This window comes from Notamacropus eugenii, chromosome 1 (assembly GCF_028372415.1).
Source record: "Notamacropus eugenii isolate mMacEug1 chromosome 1, mMacEug1.pri_v2, whole genome shotgun sequence".
NCBI classification, from domain to species: domain Eukaryota; kingdom Metazoa; phylum Chordata; class Mammalia; order Diprotodontia; family Macropodidae; genus Notamacropus; species Notamacropus eugenii.
In genome coordinates, this window is record NC_092872.1 from 461,261,320 (window position 1) to 461,282,528 (window position 21,209).

Consider the following 21,209-nt stretch of genomic DNA (forward strand, 5'->3'; position numbering starts at 1 on the left):
GGGGCAGGGAAGGGGCTGGAGGGAAGATCCGGGGGAGGGGGTAGTGGAATGAGAAATACCCTGTGCTCGAGATTGGAAGAAATCGTTCTGATTTTCTAGCCCATTTCTTCCCTTTCTTCTTTACGAAGTTAGGGGCCATGCCAGGCTCAGCAGATCCCTCCTCCCTCCTCCGGACATAAGCATTTTTCTTTTTCTTCTTATCACTTCCCTCTTCTCCCCTTCTCTCGCTTGTCTCCCCCTTCTCTTCTCTCCGATTGTACCAATCTTCTTCTCTCCCTCCCCCTCTGCCACTCCTCTCCTTTTCTCTTCTCTGCCCAACTGTCTTTTCGCATTCTCACTCTCAGACCTTCTCCCTTCGCCTCCTCTATCTCTTAACTCTCTCTCGCTCCTCATAGTCCCTCCGGAGCGGGCTGATTCTCCGCTCTCCGTCCACTACTGACCAAGTGTCAGTAGTGCATGCGGCAATGGAGCCGCAGCTAGTATTCAATGCTTCAGGAAATTCCTGCGCCCCAGAACTCGAGAAGGTACCGGAGTCACATCCCGGTCCGGGACCCTATCCCGGGCTGCATCCCGGAGGATTCTCTCCTCCGGTGGCAGCGTTGCTGGCCACGCTCATGGCGCTGCTGGTGCTGACCACGGTGCTGGGCAACGCTCTGGTCATCCTAGCCTTCGTGGTGGACCGGAGCCTGCGCACGCAAGGAAACTTCTTTTTCCTCAACCTGGCTATCGCCGACCTGTTGGTGGGTAAGTACGAGAATTGAAACCAGGACAACGCGGGTGGGCTGTCAGTCAAGTGATTAGCACTTGATGTTTGAACAAAAGGAAATGAAGGCCCTTAAGTGACTCCCAGAGTAACTGAATGACTACTTACCTAGAAGCTTGAGGAATGTGAGAGAAATGATGAGACAGCGTGGTATAATGAAAAGAGCCCTGGCTGTGGAGTGTGAAGTCCTGGCCTTGAATCCTGAGTTTACCAGTTGCTTAACCTTGGGCAAGTCATTTCCCATCTCTTGGCCTCAGTTCCTTCCTCAATGAAATGAGGACAGGGTCACTGAGGTTACGTTCAGTCTTATGATCAAAGATGGGACAAGACTTCAGATGGGAGGTGGGCACAAAATACAGGGATTCAAAACCGAGGAAGATGGAAGAGTGGATGGGTTTTCTGGTTAGAAATGATGATCCCTACTCCAGACTGAACCTGGGTAACAGCTACTTAAGAACTTATTATTGTTGTTACTGTTTAAATAAAGCGCTTTGATATCTCTCAAGGAGGAGAGTATCTCAAGTAAAGCCTTGAGAACTGAATGGCGGTGCTTCTACTACCCATCCCTTCTCGCTTTTTTAAAACCTTCTCTGAGCCCCCAGGGTGTTAAATCAGTAAGTTGCATTCAAGTAGGAAGGGGTTTGAGGGCTCTTCCCTTCCGCCCCGTCACTGAAAGGTCTCTACCTGCAGGCGGATTCTGCATTCCCCTCTACATCCCTTACGTCCTGACCGGAGAGTGGAAGTTTGGGAAGGCGCTGTGCAAGTTGTGGCTGGTGATGGATTACCTGGTGTGTACTGCCTCTGTCTTCAACATCGTCCTCATCAGTTTCGACAGGTTCAACTCCGTCACGAGAGCGGTAAGAGAATTAAGAGTTTCTCTCTAAAGAGATTCTGGGGGCTTTGGGTTGATATCTCATTTGAGGACATATGTGAAACAAACCTGCTTTTGTTTGGGGACAGCTTTCATATCTCAATTAGGTTATCAGCAACCGGCTCAGTGACTAGAGTGCCCAGTCAGGAAAACTCATCTCCCCGAGTTCAAATGTGACCTCAAATGTGTGACTCTGGGCAAGACGTTTAACCTCGTTTGCCTCCGTTTCATTTGTCAAATAAGTTTGAGAAGGAAATGGCAAACCACTCTAAGTATCTCTACCAAGAAAACCCCAAATAGGGTCATGAAGAATCAGACACAACAGAAAAACGACTGAACATTTTTCACATTTGCACAACATAAAGAGGTTAAACAAGTGGCAAAATCAGAGCCCCGGACACTTGACTTTCAGCTCCAGGCTCTTTTCCCTAGACCTCTGCTGCCTCCAAGAGGCCAAGAGAGAGGAAAAGTCTTGGAGGGGAGAAATAGAAGGGGAAGGGGGATGACTTTCTTCTTGGTGTTTAATACCTCCAGCAAGCCCGCTCAATCTCTGTGTCACCTGGGGCTCTGGGACTCAAAGTATTATAGTATAGTGTTTAGAGGAATTTACAATCTGAAAACTTGGGTTGGTCATTCCAGTTCTGATTATCCTGGGCAAGTCACAAAAAAATTTCAAATACAACAGGCCTCATGTGAGGAGACTGTGCTTAAAGTGCACTGAAAGTACTATAGAAACGAGTTATTAGTAGATTAATTTAACTTCCCAGAGTACCTCCCTTGTGGCCCCTCTGTTTCTCTAAATTCTTAACTGTTTTTGATCACAATGAGCTTTCTAAACTGTAAACTGTTGCCTAGAGAGGTATTTTGTAAATTTTTAAGAACTCAGAAAAAGTATACACCATGGGTACAATCTGCTGAGAACCTTCTCTAGTAATTAGTTTCGTTCTTACTGATTTAATGGCTTTATTCTAGCTATAGGTACAATGAAATCTTTTTAGCTAATTGCTAATACTAACAGTTCACTGAACTGACCCTGTTGTGCAGAACTGAATGTTCTGTTTGGATGAAACACAAACTTCAAAAGGGACTGGATTAACCTAGAACAAAGTGGGAGAAAAAATACCAATTTCCAAAATCATTAAGAGATTCCTTCATTTCTTTCCCATTAACTTTCACCATGTTCAGACTTTTCTTAGTGATTGAAAGATGAAGCAGCAGAATTCTCTTAGGAATTTTTGCATTTACAGAGGGTGGAACTTCATACCCCAAAAGGTACAGCATTGCTGTTATATTAGCAGACAGCACAAAATATAAAATAATATGGATACTAAATTAAAATATATGTAAATTACAGATAAAGGTAAATAAAAATGCAGGACAGCTCTTTGCTGCTTATGGGTATGGATTTTGAATCCTTTCCCCAGTAAAGGAAACGAGCCACATTAAGCCACCCACATTCTCTCCCAGTATCACAAGAGTTGGAAAGGAAGTCAGAGGCTGTGCAGTGCAGGCCATCTGAATAAGAATCAATTCTAAAACATACTAGACAAGTAATTATCCAATAAATCCATCAACAAGCATATATTAAGCACCTACTAAGTGCTAGGCACTTTGCTAGGGCTGGGGATGCAAGAATAGAGAATGAAACAATTCCTGCTCCGTAGGAGCCTACCTTCTATGGGGGTTTAGGGAAATAACAGTATATATAAAATACATATACAACGTAAAGTAACACATAAAATATATACGAAATAATTAAATACAAAGTAGCTTGTACTGGTTGGGAAGGCTTCATATGGAAAGTAGTGCTTGAAGGAAGAGAATGTTTCTATGCAGTGGACAGAAGGAGAGTCAGCTTGAAGATCTCTAGGGCAAGAGTACCCACTATCTCCTGAGGCAGCCCATTTTGTGCAACTTTTGTTGTTATATTTCTTCTTTTATTGTTGTTCAGTAATTTTTCAGTTGTGTCTGACTCTTCATGAGCCCATTTGTAGTTTTCTTGGCAAAGATACTGGGGTGATTTGTCATTTCCTTCTCCAGCTCATTTTACAGATGAGTAAACTGAGGAAAATACGGTTAAGTGACTTGTTCAAGGTCACCCAGTTAGTAAGGGTTTGAAGTAAGATTTGAACTCAGGAAGATAAGTCTGACTCCAGGCCTGACACTCTATCCACCTAGCTGCCCTGAAGTTCTTCCTTACTGGGAGCCTCCCGTGACTTCACCTATTGCTCCTAGCCCTGCCCATTGGGACCAAGTCTTCATCCTTTTTCTATATGACAACCTTTCATATATTTTAAGACAGCTAGTATGAACCTCAATAAATCTTCTCTTCTCCTGGTTAAATGTTCACGGTTCCTTCATCCAGTCCTCTATGGCAGAGGTGTCAAATATGGCCTGGGACATTCCTGAGCGCTTCTGAAGCAGATTAAAATATGATTGAGAAGCATTAGACATAAAATAAATACAAAATACAATAGAACATAGATAATATTAATACATGGTTTTCTAAGGGGAAAACTGTGGCCTGCAGGGATCCTTACATGTGCTTATAGTGGCCTGTTTATTTGAGTTTGACACCAGCTCTATGGTATGATCTTGAAGCCCTTTACAGTACCAGGTACTGTCCTTTGGATACTCTTTGGTGTATGAATGTACTTCCTAAATTGTGACATCCGGAATTGAACACAGTATTCCAAATGTAGTCTGACCTTGGCAGGTACAATACCACCTCCCTAGTCTTGGACTCTATGCCTCCCTTAATTTGACTTAAGACAGAAGATCCCTTTTGGGGGGCTGGGATAGCTCAGAGTTCACTTATTTGGCTAGCATCAGTAAAACTTCCTTATCTTTTTCAGACCAGCTATTCTCTAGGTGTGGTCTATCCATCTTATACTTATGGAACTGATTTTTATTTTAACCCAAGTGTAACACATTCTTTTTGTTCAGGAACTCCTTAGTCTTTCTTCCTTTCCCCCAGTGTCATATGAGGTAAATCTTGCCAAGGCCAACTCCTCTCTATATGTATCTTTTATCCTATACTCTTCCATCTTTTTCAGCAATTTGACTCCTTGATGATCCCCCAATTCCTTTAAATCTTTTATCTATTCCCTAGCTACTGGTACCTTCCCTACTGCCATAAAATATACCTAAATCTCCCTCATCCTAAAAAACCTTCATTAGACTCTAACATCCCAAAATATTGTTTTCTTCTCTTTCTCAGTCAAGTGCCTAGAAAATATTGTCTATGCTCATTGCATCCACTTCCTTTCCTCTCACACTTCAATCTTTTGTAATCTGGTATCCGGTATCATCATTGAACTGAAACTGCTCTCTCCAAAGTTACCAATAAGGCAATCAGCCGATTAAAGCTTTTGATCACCAAACATCATTTTTTCAATAGCCCTCATCTTTCTTCATTTCTGCAATATTTGACATAATTGACTTTGCTCTTCTGGATATTCTCTCCTCTGAATTTTCATGGCACTGCTTTCTCCTGGTTGACCTTTTATCTGACTTTTCCTCAGTCTCTTTTGCTGGCTCATCATCCATATCATGCCACACTATGAATGTTTCTCAAGATTCTGTCTTGGGCCCTCTTCTCTCTTTACATTCTTTCTTACTGATCGCATTATCTCCCATGGATGATTATTCCTAAGTAAATGACAGATCTGAACATCCAACCAATTACCTATTGGACTGGATGTCCCAAAGGTATCTCAAGCTCAACATGTGCAAAACAGAACTCATTATCTTTCCCCCGCAAACCCACTCCTCTTACAAACTTTCCTATTTCTTTCAAAGGCACCACAATTTTTCCAATCCCCACATTTGTATCTTAGTAGTAACCTCAACCCCTCACCCTTCCTCAACCCAGATATTCACCCATTTGCCAAATCTTGCCACTTCAACTTCCAAAACATGTGCATGTGACTCCTCTTTACTCAAACAGCCACCACCTTGGTTCAGGCCCTTTTTACTTCTTAACTGGATTATTGCCATGACCTCCTAATTGACCTCCCTCCCTAAAATCTGTCCCCACTCCAGTCCATCTTCCATACTTCTGCCATAGTGATTTTACTTAGACATAGATCTCACCATGTCACTCTCCAATTTAAAATCCACTGATTCCCTATTGCTTCCAATAATAATAATAATAGCTTTTCTTTAGCTATTAAAGCTCTTCAGAATTCCAATCTGTCTTTTCAGATTCGTTATATACTATATTCATTATCTATGATTCAGATTCATTATATATTACTACTCTTCCCGCACTCTTATTTTCCAGCTAAACTGGTCATGTCAAGTGGCCCTCCATCTTTCTTCTCCATTCCTTTTGCACCTACTGTCCCCCAAGTCTAGAATATACTCCCTCATCATCTGCTTTGTAGAAACCTTCTCTTCTTGGAAGACACAGATCAAACAATACCTTTCTCGTGGCTTTTTTCTGGTCTCTCCAATCACTTGTGCCTTCTTTCCCTAACTACTTTGTATTTGCTCTCTTTATTCTAGATATACTTAAATATGTATGTGTCTCCTCCATTAGAGTGTAAGCTCCTTGAGGTTAGGTACTGCTCTGTTTGTGTCTTTGTGTCCTTAATGCCCTAATTCAGTGGCACAAAGTAGGCACTTAACAAATGCCTATTGATGCCTATATTGCACATCTCTATCTTGTCAACAAGAAAAGCATGATTTTGTCAAATGATTTACTAAAATATATATAAACTATACCTGATCCATCAGTTCTGTAAACCCTATCCAAAAGAAGTAGTTAGTCTGGCATGATCTACTCTTGAAGAAGCTACATTGGCTCTGTGTTCCTTATTTCCTTTTCTGTACATTCATTAACTTTCCCTTTAATATTCTAAAATTTTGTCAATGACTGAAGTCAAGCTTATTGGTCTGCAGTTTACAGGCCTCTGGGACAGCTAGATGGCACAGTGTAGTACCAGGCCTACAGTCAGGATTCAAATCTGGCCTCAGACACTGACTATAAGTCACTTAACCCTGTTTGCCTCAGTTTCTTCATCTTTAAAATGACCTGAAGGACATGGCAAACTATTCCAGCATCTTTGTCAAGAAAATCTCAAATAGGATCATGAAGAGTCAGACCCAAATGAACAACAATATGACCTTGATTTGGAAAATCAGGGCATTTGCTTTTCTCCATTTTTGTAATATACTTCTGCTCTTCATAACCCCCAAACATCAATGACAGTGGCCCAGCAAATCATATCTCCCTTTTTGTTTTCATGTCTCTAGAACATAATTCAACCGAGCTTGGTGACTTGAACTCATCAAAGACTACTAGAGGCTGTGTCTCTACTTACTTGAGTTTAAACTATTAGCTATTTTTGTTTAATTCAAAGATCATAGAAAACACAAGCAAATTAGCTGAATGTTCTTCCTTCTTTCCATTATCATTATCTTATCCATCCTGAATAGTAATGCTATCCTTTTTCAATTAACAGCCACTTATAAAGCAACTATTATGTGCCAAGTACCATGCTAGATGCTTACAGTCTTGTTCTTCCGTCAAATTAACAAAGACAAATAAAGACCATTTTGTTTTCCTTAGCAATTTCTACTAGCTTCAGTTAATTCTGCACTTTTGCCACTACAAATACTGTTCTTACAGGATCATGCTACGCATTTGTATTTGTTACTTGCTCCTGCATCCATCTGCTACACATTTTTAAGGAAAATGCCTTTTTTTATATCATCTTTATTTCCAAATACATTCCTTCCCATCACCAGTGAGCCATAGCCAGTATCACTGGATCAAAGAGAATGTGTTAGAGAGCAAAGTATAAGAAAATGAACAACTTACGTGGCAAGTTAGGAAGGGGCTGGGTTATAAAGGGTTTCAAATGACAAAGAATTTTGTATTTGCTTCTGGAGGCAATAGGAAACCACTGGAATTGTTTTTTTTATTGCCTACAGGATATCTGTTCAAATCATCTCTAATGTGAGACCTAGCTCAAGTGCCACCTTCTCCATAAAGCCTTACCTGATTTCTTTCCCTAAGTCATGATTCCTCTCTCCTATGAACTCCATAGTTCACAGTATTTTTCATGTTCACATGTAATTTATTTGTGAATTACTGCCTCTATTAAGCATCAGCAGGGGAAGACATTGTCTCACAATAACTTCTCCCCTTTCTAGTAATGTAAGATTTGGGAATGACCTCCAAAAACCCTCTCCCACCCCCTGACCTTGGACTTCACTTTGTACTTTGTACTTCTCTAATGAATTCAACTACAATATTAAATATTACAAATATCTGTTTCTTATTATATCCTTCCACTAGACAATAAGATTAATGAGCAGGAAATGCTGACTTATCTAAACTCTTATTGTTCCCTAGTGTCAAGCAGTGTTCTGCATACAGCAGGTGTCTAATGTAAGCTGAATAAAAAGAAGTGCTTTCTTCATTACCCTCCTACAAAGTTCGATAAAACAAGCAATAGTATTCTCATATGGCTGATGAGATGACTGAGGTTCTGAGATATAAAGTGACTCATCCGTGGTCATTTATATGTTAGAACAATTGATTACTCAACATCAGATCAATCCGTGAATCTGCTTCCTGTTTCTGGACTTTCCCCTTCTCCCCTTTCCTCTGATTTTTCTTTTCTCTAGGTGACTTACAGGGCTCAGAAAGGGATGACCAGAAATGCTGTCTTTAAGATGGTCATAGTATGGCTAGCAGCTTTTCTCCTTTATGGTCCTGCCATCATCTGCTGGGAATATATTGCCAGAAAAAGCATCCTGCCCCGAGGAGAGTGTTATGCTGAGTTCTACTACAATTGGTATTTCTTGATGATTGCTTCCACCATTGAATTCTTCACTCCCTTCATCAGTGTCTCCTACTTCAACCTGAGCATCTACGTCAGCATCAGAAAGCGCACACTCCTGAGAAATGACAACCTGGATTCCAGTCGAGAGAACTGTGAAATGAACCTCCTGGAGAAAAGAAAGGGACATGTCATATTTTTTGTTAAGCCAGATGAGTGGAACAGGAACAAGAAGAAACACCATGACCTCTTCCCTAATGGGCCCCTAGGTCCCAAGCATGATAGCCCCTCCTCCTTGGACATCCAGGGTACACAAGATCTGCCTCCACTGCAAATCGAAATGAAAACCAAACCAGGTCAAGTCTATGAAGCCACAGAAAGTATTTGCAATGCCACAAGGCACCCAGACATTGCCAGGACAATGGCAAACCGCCTCCGGCTATCTCGGGACAAAAGAGTGGCTAAATCTTTGGCCATCATTGTGTGTGTATTTGGGTTGTGCTGGGCCCCTTATACGATGCTCATGATCATCAGAGCCATGTGCCATGGGACATGTGTACAGCATTTTTTCTATGAGTTCTCTTTTTGGTTACTTTGGCTAAATTCAGCCATTAATCCTGCTTTATACCCTCTCTGCCACATGAGCTTTCGGAAAGCTTTCATCAAACTGCTATGTCCTGGCAAAGCCAAAATTCACCCACATATTTTTAGATGAAAAAAGGGCCATCTGTGGTTGGGATCAACAAAAACCTTCATTTGTCTGCAAAGTAGAGTCCATGGAGTCCACTTGGTGGCTACCAATCACTCTATTTTTACCACAGTTTTTACCATGGAGACTCTCTAAGCAACAAAAAGTGAAATCCTCAAATGAAAAATACTGCAAGTATTGCTACAAGTTCAACATTCTATCTGGGTAGGGGCTGAGTTATTCAGGAGGGAAAAATCATTTTTTATTTCCTTAGAAAAGACTGTCATGAGATTTAAAAATGATCAGGATATGAGTTCATTTGACTAGATTTGTACAGAAAAAATTTTTTTCTTAAATAAGTGTACCATAAGCTCCTTTTATTTATAGGGCAATGTGAGTATTCGTCAGATGCTTATATAGTACTATATTCTATGAGGCCTGGTTCAAAGTAATGCCTATTTATAACATAATACATCGATAAATAAAAGAACTGCTTTTAAAAAATTCAAAATAAAAGAAATCACATTTAATAATAATGAAGCTAAAACAAAATAAACAAAACAAAAACATCCAGCTTCTTGGAAGGAAAGAAAATAAGTGAATTAAATTTAAACCATTACCTGAAAGACTTTAGCTAGAAGTAATTCCTTACCATGAAATATTGTTAAATACTAGATTGAGTAAGCAGTAAAAAGACAAAACAGAATCTCCTTCTATGAATATCTTTTGCAAGAATCAGCCAAATTCTTACCTTTCTAGTGTTGTTTAGGCATATTTTTTTCCTATAGATAATCAATGGTTCTCAACATCATTAGTTTTCTGAAAAGTCACACTGGTAGCTCATCAGTATCATAAAGGATAGGCACCATTCTGCCCAGTGGTTTTTGTTTGTTTGGCATTAAGTAGTCCAAAAGGGTGCTTTGTGTACATTCAAATGGTCCTCAAAGTATGAGAACCATTTTCCTTAAGGTTCTTTTCATTTGTGTCATCAAATTAATCTTATTCCAATTCTGTACACTTTAAATCTACTTATAGTGCAAACCAAGTACATTCTTTAAAAGCACAGAAAAATTCACCTCTAAAGTTTTACAGAGCACCTTTTCCATGACTTCATAAATAAATAAATAAAAGGAAATAGTACAATTACTGTTCTCATAAAAGGTTAAGAGAAGTGATATGATTTCCCCAAGATTATACACAGAGAATGTGAATCCTAGTCTCTTGATGTCAAGTTTAATGCTTTCTGATTTACCTGGAAAGTAGGACCACAATCTAAAATGTTACAGAATTCACAAATCTGAATTATTTTTGTTGAATACTTATATCAAACGTAGAAGAACATAGGATCACAGTGCCATAGATTAACATAAAGTCCCCAAACATTTAAGACATTCCTCAAGTATCTGCTAAAACGTTATCAATTGAGGAAGATGAGTTAATACTATTTCTAGTACATGAATTCAAGAGCTTACTACATTTTACTCTCATGAGCAACCACAAAAAAAAAAAAAATCAGATAAGAGGACTTTTCCACAAGAGGCAGTCAGGCAGAATTTCACTGTGTATGAAGAAGCCAACATTTGCATATCCTTACTTGGCCTTAAATGAAAGACAACTCAGTTTGGAAACCCTCAACCCAATAACATTCCCTGAACTTGGTCACTTAGCAACTCAGAATAAGGAGTGGTTAGGTGGGTTTTAGCTAGAAGCCAAGGACCTCTATTTATAAGACTGAAGAATTCTTCAAACAAAAGACTTTCCACATGTAAATCCTTACCTTGGAGACTCTGATGAGATTAATTTCATTCTTCACTATCTTTCAGGTTTAGGTTCATAGATTTAGAGCTGGAAGAGATGTTAGAGATAATCAAGATCCAAACCCCCTCATTGTATGGAAAAGGAAACTAAGGCCCAGATATATCAAGAAAGCTGTCAGTTACACAGAGCTAGTTAAGTGATAAAGCTAGGGCAATCAGACGATTTTCTGGGAAATGATCTTTATTGGTAAAGCAGAGAGATAGGAATAGCTCCTTTATGCATCTAGAAACTTTTTTTTAAAGCTGTCAGAGAGCTTTGCATGGACTAAATGTAGTCATAGCCCCAGGCATCCTAGAATGAGAAATGGCAATCTGGTTACACCAATTTCCAGAGGACTGCCTTTGATTATGTCTGATCTCTAATTTAGAATTTCAGGCCATTTGTGACTGTCAACAGTCTCCACTGCCCCCAGCTAACTCACAAAAGCAGATGAATACTGCTAGTAAAGAACTGGATTCCTAAGTAAAAATAAGCAGGAGGATTTGCTTAGGGTGCTATGATTAAATAATAATGACTCATTTGAATTATCCATAAATATTCAAGTTTTGGGGGAGGAAGAAGATTTGGTCAAATCAAATCTTTTATCCCATCCTTCTACTTCCATCAAGAGATATTAAATATGTACCATGCTGTGATCCTATCATTTCTGTTTCAGTTCTGGGTTGAATTGGATAACCTCTGAGGTGCCTTACAACTCATTCCAAGATCCAGCCCCAACTCACTCTCTCAATCGCCAAGCCATTCATCACTTTACTCATCAAACTTCCTATTCTTCTAGATATAATTCCATGAACGTAAAAATATGTATGTTACATCTACTCTACACTCAAACGAAATATAGCTGAGTATAGCAAGTCTAATTAAGGTGAATCTTTCAAATATTGAAGGTTTACTCATTAAGTGGGTTTGAGGAAACCAGAAATGCTGGCAAACGATGAGGTTTTTAAACAGTGCTAATAGTGGGATGACATTTGATTGTCTTTTCAAGACTGAACAGTTAAAAAATGCATCAGACTTTGAATTTCAGTTCATGACTGGCTATATTTATTTACAAAGTAATATAAGGCTGGAATTAAATTACAAAGTTTTGTCAAGATTGACTATGTAAAGAACTAGAAAAGTTACACAGGTACCATTAAGCCACTTTCTCAACTCTATCAGAGATGCTAATAGTTTTTCTTCAAGCAATAAAATACAAAAGGAAAAAAAAGGACAAACGCTTTAAATTGTTATAGCAATTTTATTGTTTCACTGGTGCAAAATCATGATACTTGTGTAATGCAGTTTCCCCTAAATTTACAGTAATGAAGGTTATACACAAACTATATAGATCACAATTTCTCTATTTTTATACGATTTAGAACAAAATTTCCTTGATAAATATGCCCAGTGACGAGTATAGGCCCCTAGTGGATGTCCAAAAATGCAAAATATAAACTTCTGGTTTTAACCATGGTGCTTTTAAACTCTCAAACATGCATTAATATACTCTAGTTTAGGGGAAATATTACACATAGCCTTGCCTTGCATTTAAAGAAAAGCTCAAGCTGAATTCAACATACAACATCCCTCCCACCCCCAAATCAAATCTCTTGTAAAAATCAAGATGGACTATAGAATACAAAGACAGCGCTAGCCACTTCCTGGTTAGTACTCCCTAGGACTGAATAAAATTACAGAAGCAACAACGAACAGTGAAGAGAAACAGAAAGAAAAGATTAGTAGCCGAAAGAAGAGACTTGAAGATCAGAGGAATTAAAAAAAAAAAATTCAATCATGCTACTTCTGGTGATCAGACAGACATCTGATGACCCAACTTGAATACCTGTGAAGTGAATTAATTTGTTAAGGTCCTGAAGGTGAGTGTCTGCAGGTGCTGAATAAAATATATCACAGATAAGAGAAAGATAACCTAACTTGGCATTTCTGAAAGGCACAATCTATGGGGAGGGGGAGAGGGAGTGGGAGGGGGAGGGGAGGATAATCTAGCATAATAAAAAACATACTGTATGTGAATGGAAAGAAGTACAGTGTGTCTGTGTTTCTTCTCTTTAAAGAACAAGACCTTCATAAATTGGCCCCTCAGACTCTGGTGATTCCCTCCTCAAGCGCAAATGCTCCAGAGTATTATGAAAATGTTTGTTAATCTGTTCTGTTTCTTCACTGGACTCAAGATTTGGAAGGTCTTCTCTTATCTTCTGGATAAGTTGATTCAAAACTTGAATTGTCACCTACAATGAAATATATATATATAAAAAAACTATAACCAATTGAAGAAAAAAAGAATTATATAATATTATTTCAATAGTATATGTTGCTCTTATTACATAGTAACTGAAAATTGGGAACCAATCTAAATTAAGAAAATATAAACTCACAATTAAAAGGAAAGCATTATTAAGAATATAGTTCCTACTCAACCAGGAGTCAATTGCTATCATCCAAGAAATCTTGCAACAATACTCTCACTAATATGCTACTAAGATTAATCTTAGGTTCACATTTACAATTAAGTCTAGTTAATGCAGGCTCCAATTTGGCTACAGATCCTAAGGCAAAAAATGGCAGTAGTAAAATAATACCGAAAAAAAAGGAAGTTTGATTTTATTAGATAATGAACTGAGAAATATTCCCAATAATTTACACATGAGGATGATGATGATAACAATGAAGACAGAGAATATTTAGCACTGACAAGTGATTTGGTGGTTATTTTATGTAATACCTCTGAGCAGTACCAGAATTTTCTCATGTACAATCTTCCATCAAAGAAAGAAAGAAATCTTCATTTAGCAAGCTACTGGCAAAGGTCCAACAAATTTTAATTTCTAGGACTCTTCATTTGCCCAAATACATTAAAAATTAAGGCACATACAAATGCACAAAATAGTAACTTCAAAGTAGAAGATCATTAACTAGCAACTTTAATCCTTATATGTAAAGAAGAAAGTACTCACATAATGAAGACTTTTTAAATATCAATTAAAAATGCCAAAAAAAGAAGCTTTTTTTTTTTTTTTATACTATAACACACATTGTTTCTTAGCTGGAAAAAGTCCCATACAAAAATTACATCAAGAATGAGATACTAGGTATAGAGCTAGAGATGATGAATGCTATTGTTCAGTGAAGTGATTTTTTTGTGTGTAATTAAGTCTAAATTACAATGGTTTATGCAATTTAACATACACAAAAAGTAATACTCTGCTTAAACATCAGAATTTTTCAGAAACAGAAACTTCTAAGAAAGCCTATTAGAATAAAAATGTGTAATATAATGGAAATAACAGACACAAAAATAATAACAATCAACACAAGACTACAAATAAATCAGACGGATAAATTCAATTTCAGAAAAAGTAGTAATATAAATAGAATTCAAGGTCATTTGTCCTGAGACTCAGGTACAGAGGTCATATACAGTTACCTAAGAGAGGAGAAACTGGGTGAAGCAAAGGGTAGACAGTTTCTACCATTAGTCACATACTCTCCTCTTCAAAACTCCACTGCTAAAAGCACATGGTTGGAAGGATCAGGGATGGGGGGAGGGACGAGGAGAGGAGGCTGATTTTTCCACACTCTCACACTATCTCTGTAGGTGAGGCTTAAAGAAAAGTTATTAGTTTCTAAATATGTAATAGAGAAACAATACGTATGCAAACATACATCTATGTAAAAATATTTTTCATTTACAATCAGTTCGATTTTCTGAAGACAGTACTGTGAATATGAATCAAAGATTAATTTGTAGACGTTGTGGTAATAGCACTGAAAAAATATCTCAAATGACAACAACTTATTCCTGATTTAAATAGCAATTATTTTAAATGCTCTTAACTCTTTTTGTATTCTTTAACCCTGAGTTTAAACAGTCAACAACTATAGACCACATAGCGTAAGGAGCACTGAGACTCCTTTATAAATTGTTCCATCAGCTATCTTATCCGCAATAAACTGTAAAATGGAAAAATAAAGGGAAGAGAGTTTAAGAGTCATCAAGCATTTCCTTTCCCTTGTACTTGATCTGCAAATCTGAAGGAAAAGGCAGCCCTAACGTTCAAGAATAAGGCAAAAACTCAAGAGCTGCTCTTATTCCAATAAGATTAGCATCATTAATGTTCTTCACTTACCGCATCATTTTCTTTTTCATAAAAATAGATATATCTGTTCAGAATTTCTATAAAAAGCTGAACTTGCAGTGAGGGATCCATGCACTGGTTTGCTATCTTCAGAGCCTTCTTTAAGCATTCCATTACTCTCTTGCCTCCATGAAGCTGAAAAGGAAGAGGGGAAGAGGAAAGACAGGTTGGTCATGAAATAATTACTATTTTTCATTTGAGGACATTTTTCAAATGGTAGAAATTCTCTCAATGTTTCAAAGAAGTCTAACAAGTTTAAATGGCTCTTTTAGAGAACTATGCATTACTGTGGAAAAAAGCTTATGCTTTTTTTTAAAAGTCTGTTCAACAAACTTGGTCCCAAAGGGATGACAAAATGCACTTCCCTTTCTTAGAAGGTGTGAAACGTTAGACTTGGTTGAGAGTTCTGTTAATTTTGCTAAACTGTCTTTTCCCATACTTTCTTTTTATTGTTTATTACATGGGGATGACTCACTGGGCCAGTACTTTCAGAAATAAAGGTTATGTTAAAAAAAAAAATTTTTTTTTAAAGTTAGGTATATACTTTATAACTATTTTTGAAGAAACACTGTAACAGTAAAGTATCAGGCAGATGACACAGTCTTGCTCTACTAAGAAATTCTTTAAGCTGAGAATGGGAATGTAAGAAATGTCACTGAAGCTCACTCAATACATCTGTTCCAACCCCACAGATTTCTAACACAAAGCACATCAATGTCTTCTGCCCGCTCTACAAGCTTTCAGAGGTTTTTACCCAAAATTCATGTGTCTAATCACCTGCTTCAGAAAAGCCTAAAGGATGTGGCCCAGATCAAACTCCCCTTTCCCATCTCCCTACTCCTCTAACCCCAGTGACTCACCTCTTCTCCATTCTTATCTGTGTTTCTGCCAGACCAGAAAAGATGGGCACATGTGCTCACGGCCCGGCCCTGGTCTGGCTTCTTGAGCAGTTTGGAAGCTGCCAAGGCGCACTGAGTCCTTAAGGGCTCATGGTTTTCTTCACTGAAGCATTTCATCCTCTCAAATGTCCCAATGATCAAGGTGATGGCAGCTAGCTGGGCTTTAGAATCACTAATTTCATCTTCATACAGCGAAAATGCCTTGTGGAGATAATATACACTGTGTGTTGTTAACCATTTTCATAAGCATCATTTATTTCCAATAACTTTTCTATGCATTTTTACAAGTTATCTGGAATCTCTTACCAATTAATAGAAGAAGTTATATCTCTTTTTGTTTTGCTTTTTTTTCTAGACATAGCACAGAAGAGAAGAGAAAAACATTTAAGGACTTACTATGTGCTATGTACTATGTAGATACAAAAAGAGAAAAGCAAGAGAATCTGTGCTCTTGAGGAGCTTGCCTTTAATTAGGGGAGACACCACACATAGGAGGGCCCTGCTGCAGGTCCGATGGAAGACCTGGTGGTCCTTGGGGGACACTGGAAGGGTAGATGACAAAGCCCAGGCATCCTTGGGGTGCAACAACAGGTTTCTCTCTACCCAAGATGGCACGAGTGATCAACTATTACTAGGACATGCATGCTATTTTCCAAGTAATAATGAAACTTGTACCCAATCAGTCATACTCTACTCCTTTTGTAACACATCTTCAAAAAACATAGACTGTGATTTGGAACATAAGAAAACATGACCTTGGCTAAGGATTCAATTTGTGGTCAAGGAACACAATAAGGGTAACTGCCTAAAGCAGGGATGGAAGGAACTATAACCTCAGCTTCATGTTCTATGGGACCTAAGCCCAGCTCTAATAGGGTGACTTTCATATAGACTCTCCTTAAACCCAGTCCCATTAAGGTGGGAGAGGACTGGTTCTATTAAGTAGCAAAAAAATTAGACATGTTCATATTATAACTACTGATAAGCAAAACTGAATCATGGAAAGCTAAATAATGCTTACAAAATCACCTAAAAGTCATGTTACCTGGGACATAAATTCATATGCCACTGTTTCATGGTTTTCAAAACCAATTTCTCCAGCAGCTAGTGCTCCTTGAAGGAAAAGTCGAAGAGGCAGCTCTGCCAATTCTGCTTTAATTAAAGCACTGATAGTCTGATGTGCAAATGAAAAAATCTTCTGGCACTTCTTCTCCCATTTATCATCCTAAGAAAACAAAACATATAAAACCCATACTCTGAATATACAGAATGGTCATAAATTCATTTCATCACCTTCACTAATTTTATACCTAAAGGACATTATAAAGTACAAAACACTACACAAAAATAAACCAAAAACCCCAAAATTTTGTAATCTTAAGTAAGCTAAAAATTGATTATCAATCAGCATATTTTCAAGTGAGGACTGACTAAACAAATAGTGTACATGAAAGTTAATGTCAATGTTACTGCCCTATAAGAATCAACAATTATAAAGAATTCAAAGATGCAAGGGACATTTATATAAACTGGTACGAAGTAAACAAAAAGAAAAAAATAACAGCCATGTAAATGGAAAAAGAATGCCATGTAATTATTAAAAAAAAAAAAAAAGCTTAGCCCTGGAGAAGATGAGGATGCATCTGCCTTCTATCTTTTCAGATGGTGGGAAATATGGGCATGGAACACCAGAGGGAGCTGTGCTGCCTGGTTTTGCTCATCCTCCCCCCTTTTAAAAAAAACTTGGTTATCAGGGACGGCTTAACAGTGATATACAAACAAAAGATATCAATAAAAACAAAATTCTTAAAATAAGGGGCTTGGGGGCTTGTTGTTTTTTGTTTGTTTTTTATTTTAAACAAGACTGGTCTCCCTATCTTGCTCAGGCTGGAAGTACACGGATGCCTCAAAGCACAGTCCTACACTGACTGGCAGGGGAGTTTTGACTTGTTCTATTTCTATCCTAGGCCAGTTGACGCCTCCTTAGGCAACCAAACACTTCCATCAACAGTCAATAAGTCTTACGCAAGATGATATGACCACAATTTAAAAACTGAACGCTTTTTTCTCTGTTACAAACATAAATTTCTTTTTTTCCTTAAATATAAGCTTGATTATCCAATTTTAGGACATAAAATGACATAAAGCATATTTTCTCCAAAAGAACACCATTTATTATTTTGTTTCATTCATGTAACATGCTCAGCGAACTCACCAGAATAAAAACTAGCAACTCTGGCTCTTGGGACAAAGAAGAAAATCAACTGTAGCCTTCATGATATGAAAATAATGCAAGAAGATAAATTAAATTGAGTAGGAGAGGAGAGCCTAGGACACTCTTTCACAGGACAACAAAGACCCCAGGACATTGTATTACTGTTGCAAAGTACGGAGTTCCCCAGAGGGAAACAGGGAAGGGGCTAATTGGGAAATTCACTTGGTGAACATCTACCAAAGGGATGGACAGGGAGGAAGCATCTTCCTAGGTTAATTAATTATTATTGATAACTATATGTTAAGTTCATTGTCTCCACACTACTAAATGTACTAATGTACCTTCAAAATGCACAGGATTTAAAATCATACAACTCTTTAAAAACATCATTAAAATTTTTGTACCTTTTCAATCTTGATGCTATGGTCAAAGACAAAGTCACTTTGCCTTACTTATAACTCTAGAATCCATATTACAATGAGGATTCAATTATTTGCACTTAGAAGAAAAGTAATTATCCTGTGCTAAAGAATAATAGTTTCTTTCATGTTATAAGTAACTTGATATGTCATAGTAACTGCAACATGCAAACAACTTCTACAAAAAATTTCTGCATCACTTTGGAATATTCAATTAAAAAGAGACTGAATCCTCATTAAAAGATCACCTCATTATGTCATAGTGTACATAAGTTATCAATTTCTTTTAAGTGATGTTTAACCAAAATAAAAAGCTCTCATAAGATAATCAGAAATTATGCTGCTTTTAAAGTTTTAACATGTGTTGACTTGATTCACTGATAATAATCAACCAACTGACATAATCTCAAAAACCATAAGAAGTAGGGAAAGAGGAAACAAAATTACACACTCAAGAGTAAACCTACCACTCTGGAATTTTCTTTGTAACGGAAAGCCAGCTGATATGCAGCAAATACCAAGGGAGGGAGTGTAAAGCGAATACGTTGGTTCCCACCAGCTCCAAAATGTTTCCGTGCTGTGTTTAAAATCTATAATGAAAGAAAAGAAAGGATTAAAACACAGAATCTTAGAAAGATGTTTACATTACTAAAAACTGTTGAGAAAACCTAATCCTTTCTACAATTAGGCACGTATTTTGAGATACCTAATTTCATTACACAGACAGATATAGAATTTTTTGACTCATTCAGTTCACAGTAAATACAAAACAAAAACCATTTCATAGCACTGAAAAATGGGTATATATGAGAAATCATAATAGGACAATAAAATATGAACCTTGAGGGTCACCTATAAGAAATAATGTACTTACTATCTCTAATTCCTGGGCCTTTAAGAAAGTCTTCCTTAAATGTACATTTTATCACATAATTGAAAGGATTACCATTAGTGATCAAGTTCCAAAAGGTAGGCTCTCATACATTAATTGGCACTGCCAAGGGCAGTTAAGGTTATTAATAATAAGTCTTTCTTCATAAACATGACTGGGAACTAACAAATCTTTGAAGTCGTATTCACTTATTTCAACACTGGTTATCATCAGAATTTTCATTTTAAAATATGAAGTACAACTATACAAGAGTGTTAATTCCCATGCAATAGCTGCAGCAGCTGTACTTTATATTTAGGTGGCATATCTATCTTGGGCTACCTTTATCCTCTAAATTAAATTAAAATATCATGACCTATTTAAAACCAAGGAAAAGTACCATTCTTTGGAAAAAGATCTAATAGCAATATGAAGGTAAAACTGTCTACACTTAAAGGCACAGTAAGGAAACTAAAAGAATCCATTAGAAATCTATAAAATGCTTTAAGGCAGAATGCTGAAAGGAAAAAAATAAATGTCAATATTAGTTTCCAAATGGAAAGAAAGGTAGAAGACACTTATTCTCTTGTTCAAATTAAGAACTAACAATGCAAATGGGCTGAATGCTCCTAAAATGCTTTTCTGTTTTTCAGGAGATTCAAAGAAAGGCAGAATTAAGGATTTATTTTCTCATTGTACAGATGAAAAAACAAAAGTTTAAAGTAAGTGAATTATACAACAAATCATTAAGTGGCAGAGACCATCTGACTTGAAGGCCAGTCATCTTTTCCCTTACTATATACCATGTGGTTTCTGCAAATAAATGCTAACTTTAACTAGTAATAGCTAACATTTACACAGATATTTAATGTTTACAAAAGCTCTTTACATATATGTTCATTTGCTCTCACAACACTCTAACAAAACAAGTTCTATAGATACTGTCTCCATTTCATAGATGAGAACAGTGGCAGTTTGGGAGGTTAAGTGATTTATTCAGCACCACACTGGTAGCAGAGGCAGTATTCAAACCCAGGACTTCCAGCCTGCAACAGAGCAGTCTATCTACAATGCAATGCTACCTCTCAGTTTCTGCACAGGAGAATATATGTAGTAAACTCTTATACAATAGATAAAGACATACACTTTTAACTAGTTAACTAGATGGCCCTGGAGACAGAATGCTGGCCCTAGAGTCAGAAAGACTCATCTTTCATGAATTCAAATCTGGCCCCAGACACTAGCTGTGTGACTGTGGGTTAGTCAGTTAATTCTGTTGGCCTCAGTTTCCACATCTGTAAAATGAGCTGAAGAAGGAAATGGCAAACCACTCCAGTAACCTTGCCAAGAAAATCCCAAATGGGGGCATGAAGAGTTGGACACAACTGAAACAACTCAACAACAACAACAAAACTTTTCACTTGAGGCCAGTGTTAAATTATCTGATTAACTGGTCGATCAACATTTATAGTTCTTATCTCAAGTAAGGAACACTATACCTAGTGCTAGTATTTTTCTGTCCCCCTCAGCTCAAACATCAGCATTAAATAAGAATTCAGTTTTCTATTTACTTAGGAGGTCCTTATAGACCACTGAGATGGAAGGGACTTATAAAAAGATCATCTAGTCCAAGGTTTTTTAAGCTGAGATCTATCCAAGTAGATCCATGAAGTAGATGGGGAGAGTGAGGGAAGCTATATCTTTATATCAATATAACTAGCTCTCTTTGTAA

General features: G+C 37.5%; 2 protein-coding genes across 2 annotated transcripts in view; one reads left to right on the forward strand and one right to left on the reverse strand.

Moving 5' to 3' along the window:
* Positions 1–394: 394 nt before the first annotated feature.
* Positions 395–9,578, forward strand: LOC140519268 (histamine H3 receptor-like). The gene is made up of 3 exons (XM_072632127.1): positions 395–744; positions 1,454–1,620; positions 8,274–9,578. The coding sequence occupies exons 1-3, from the start codon at positions 465–467 to the stop codon at positions 9,141–9,143; spliced, it is 1,317 nt and encodes a 438-aa protein (XP_072488228.1). The 5' UTR covers positions 395–464; the 3' UTR covers positions 9,144–9,578.
* A 2,576-nt stretch (positions 9,579–12,154) lies between these two features.
* Positions 12,155–21,209, reverse strand: part of VPS35 (VPS35 retromer complex component) — a 39,549-nt gene continuing 30,494 nt past the window's right edge. The window contains exons 13-17 of the mRNA XM_072632121.1: positions 19,074–19,196; positions 17,018–17,197; positions 15,934–16,173; positions 15,065–15,208; positions 12,155–13,165 (exon numbers count right to left, since the gene is read on the reverse strand). Of these exons, the coding sequence (XP_072488222.1) occupies positions 12,986–13,165; positions 15,065–15,208; positions 15,934–16,173; positions 17,018–17,197; positions 19,074–19,196 (867 nt within the window). The 3' untranslated portion in view covers positions 12,155–12,985. The remainder of the gene's footprint in view (positions 13,166–15,064; positions 15,209–15,933; positions 16,174–17,017; positions 17,198–19,073; positions 19,197–21,209) is intronic.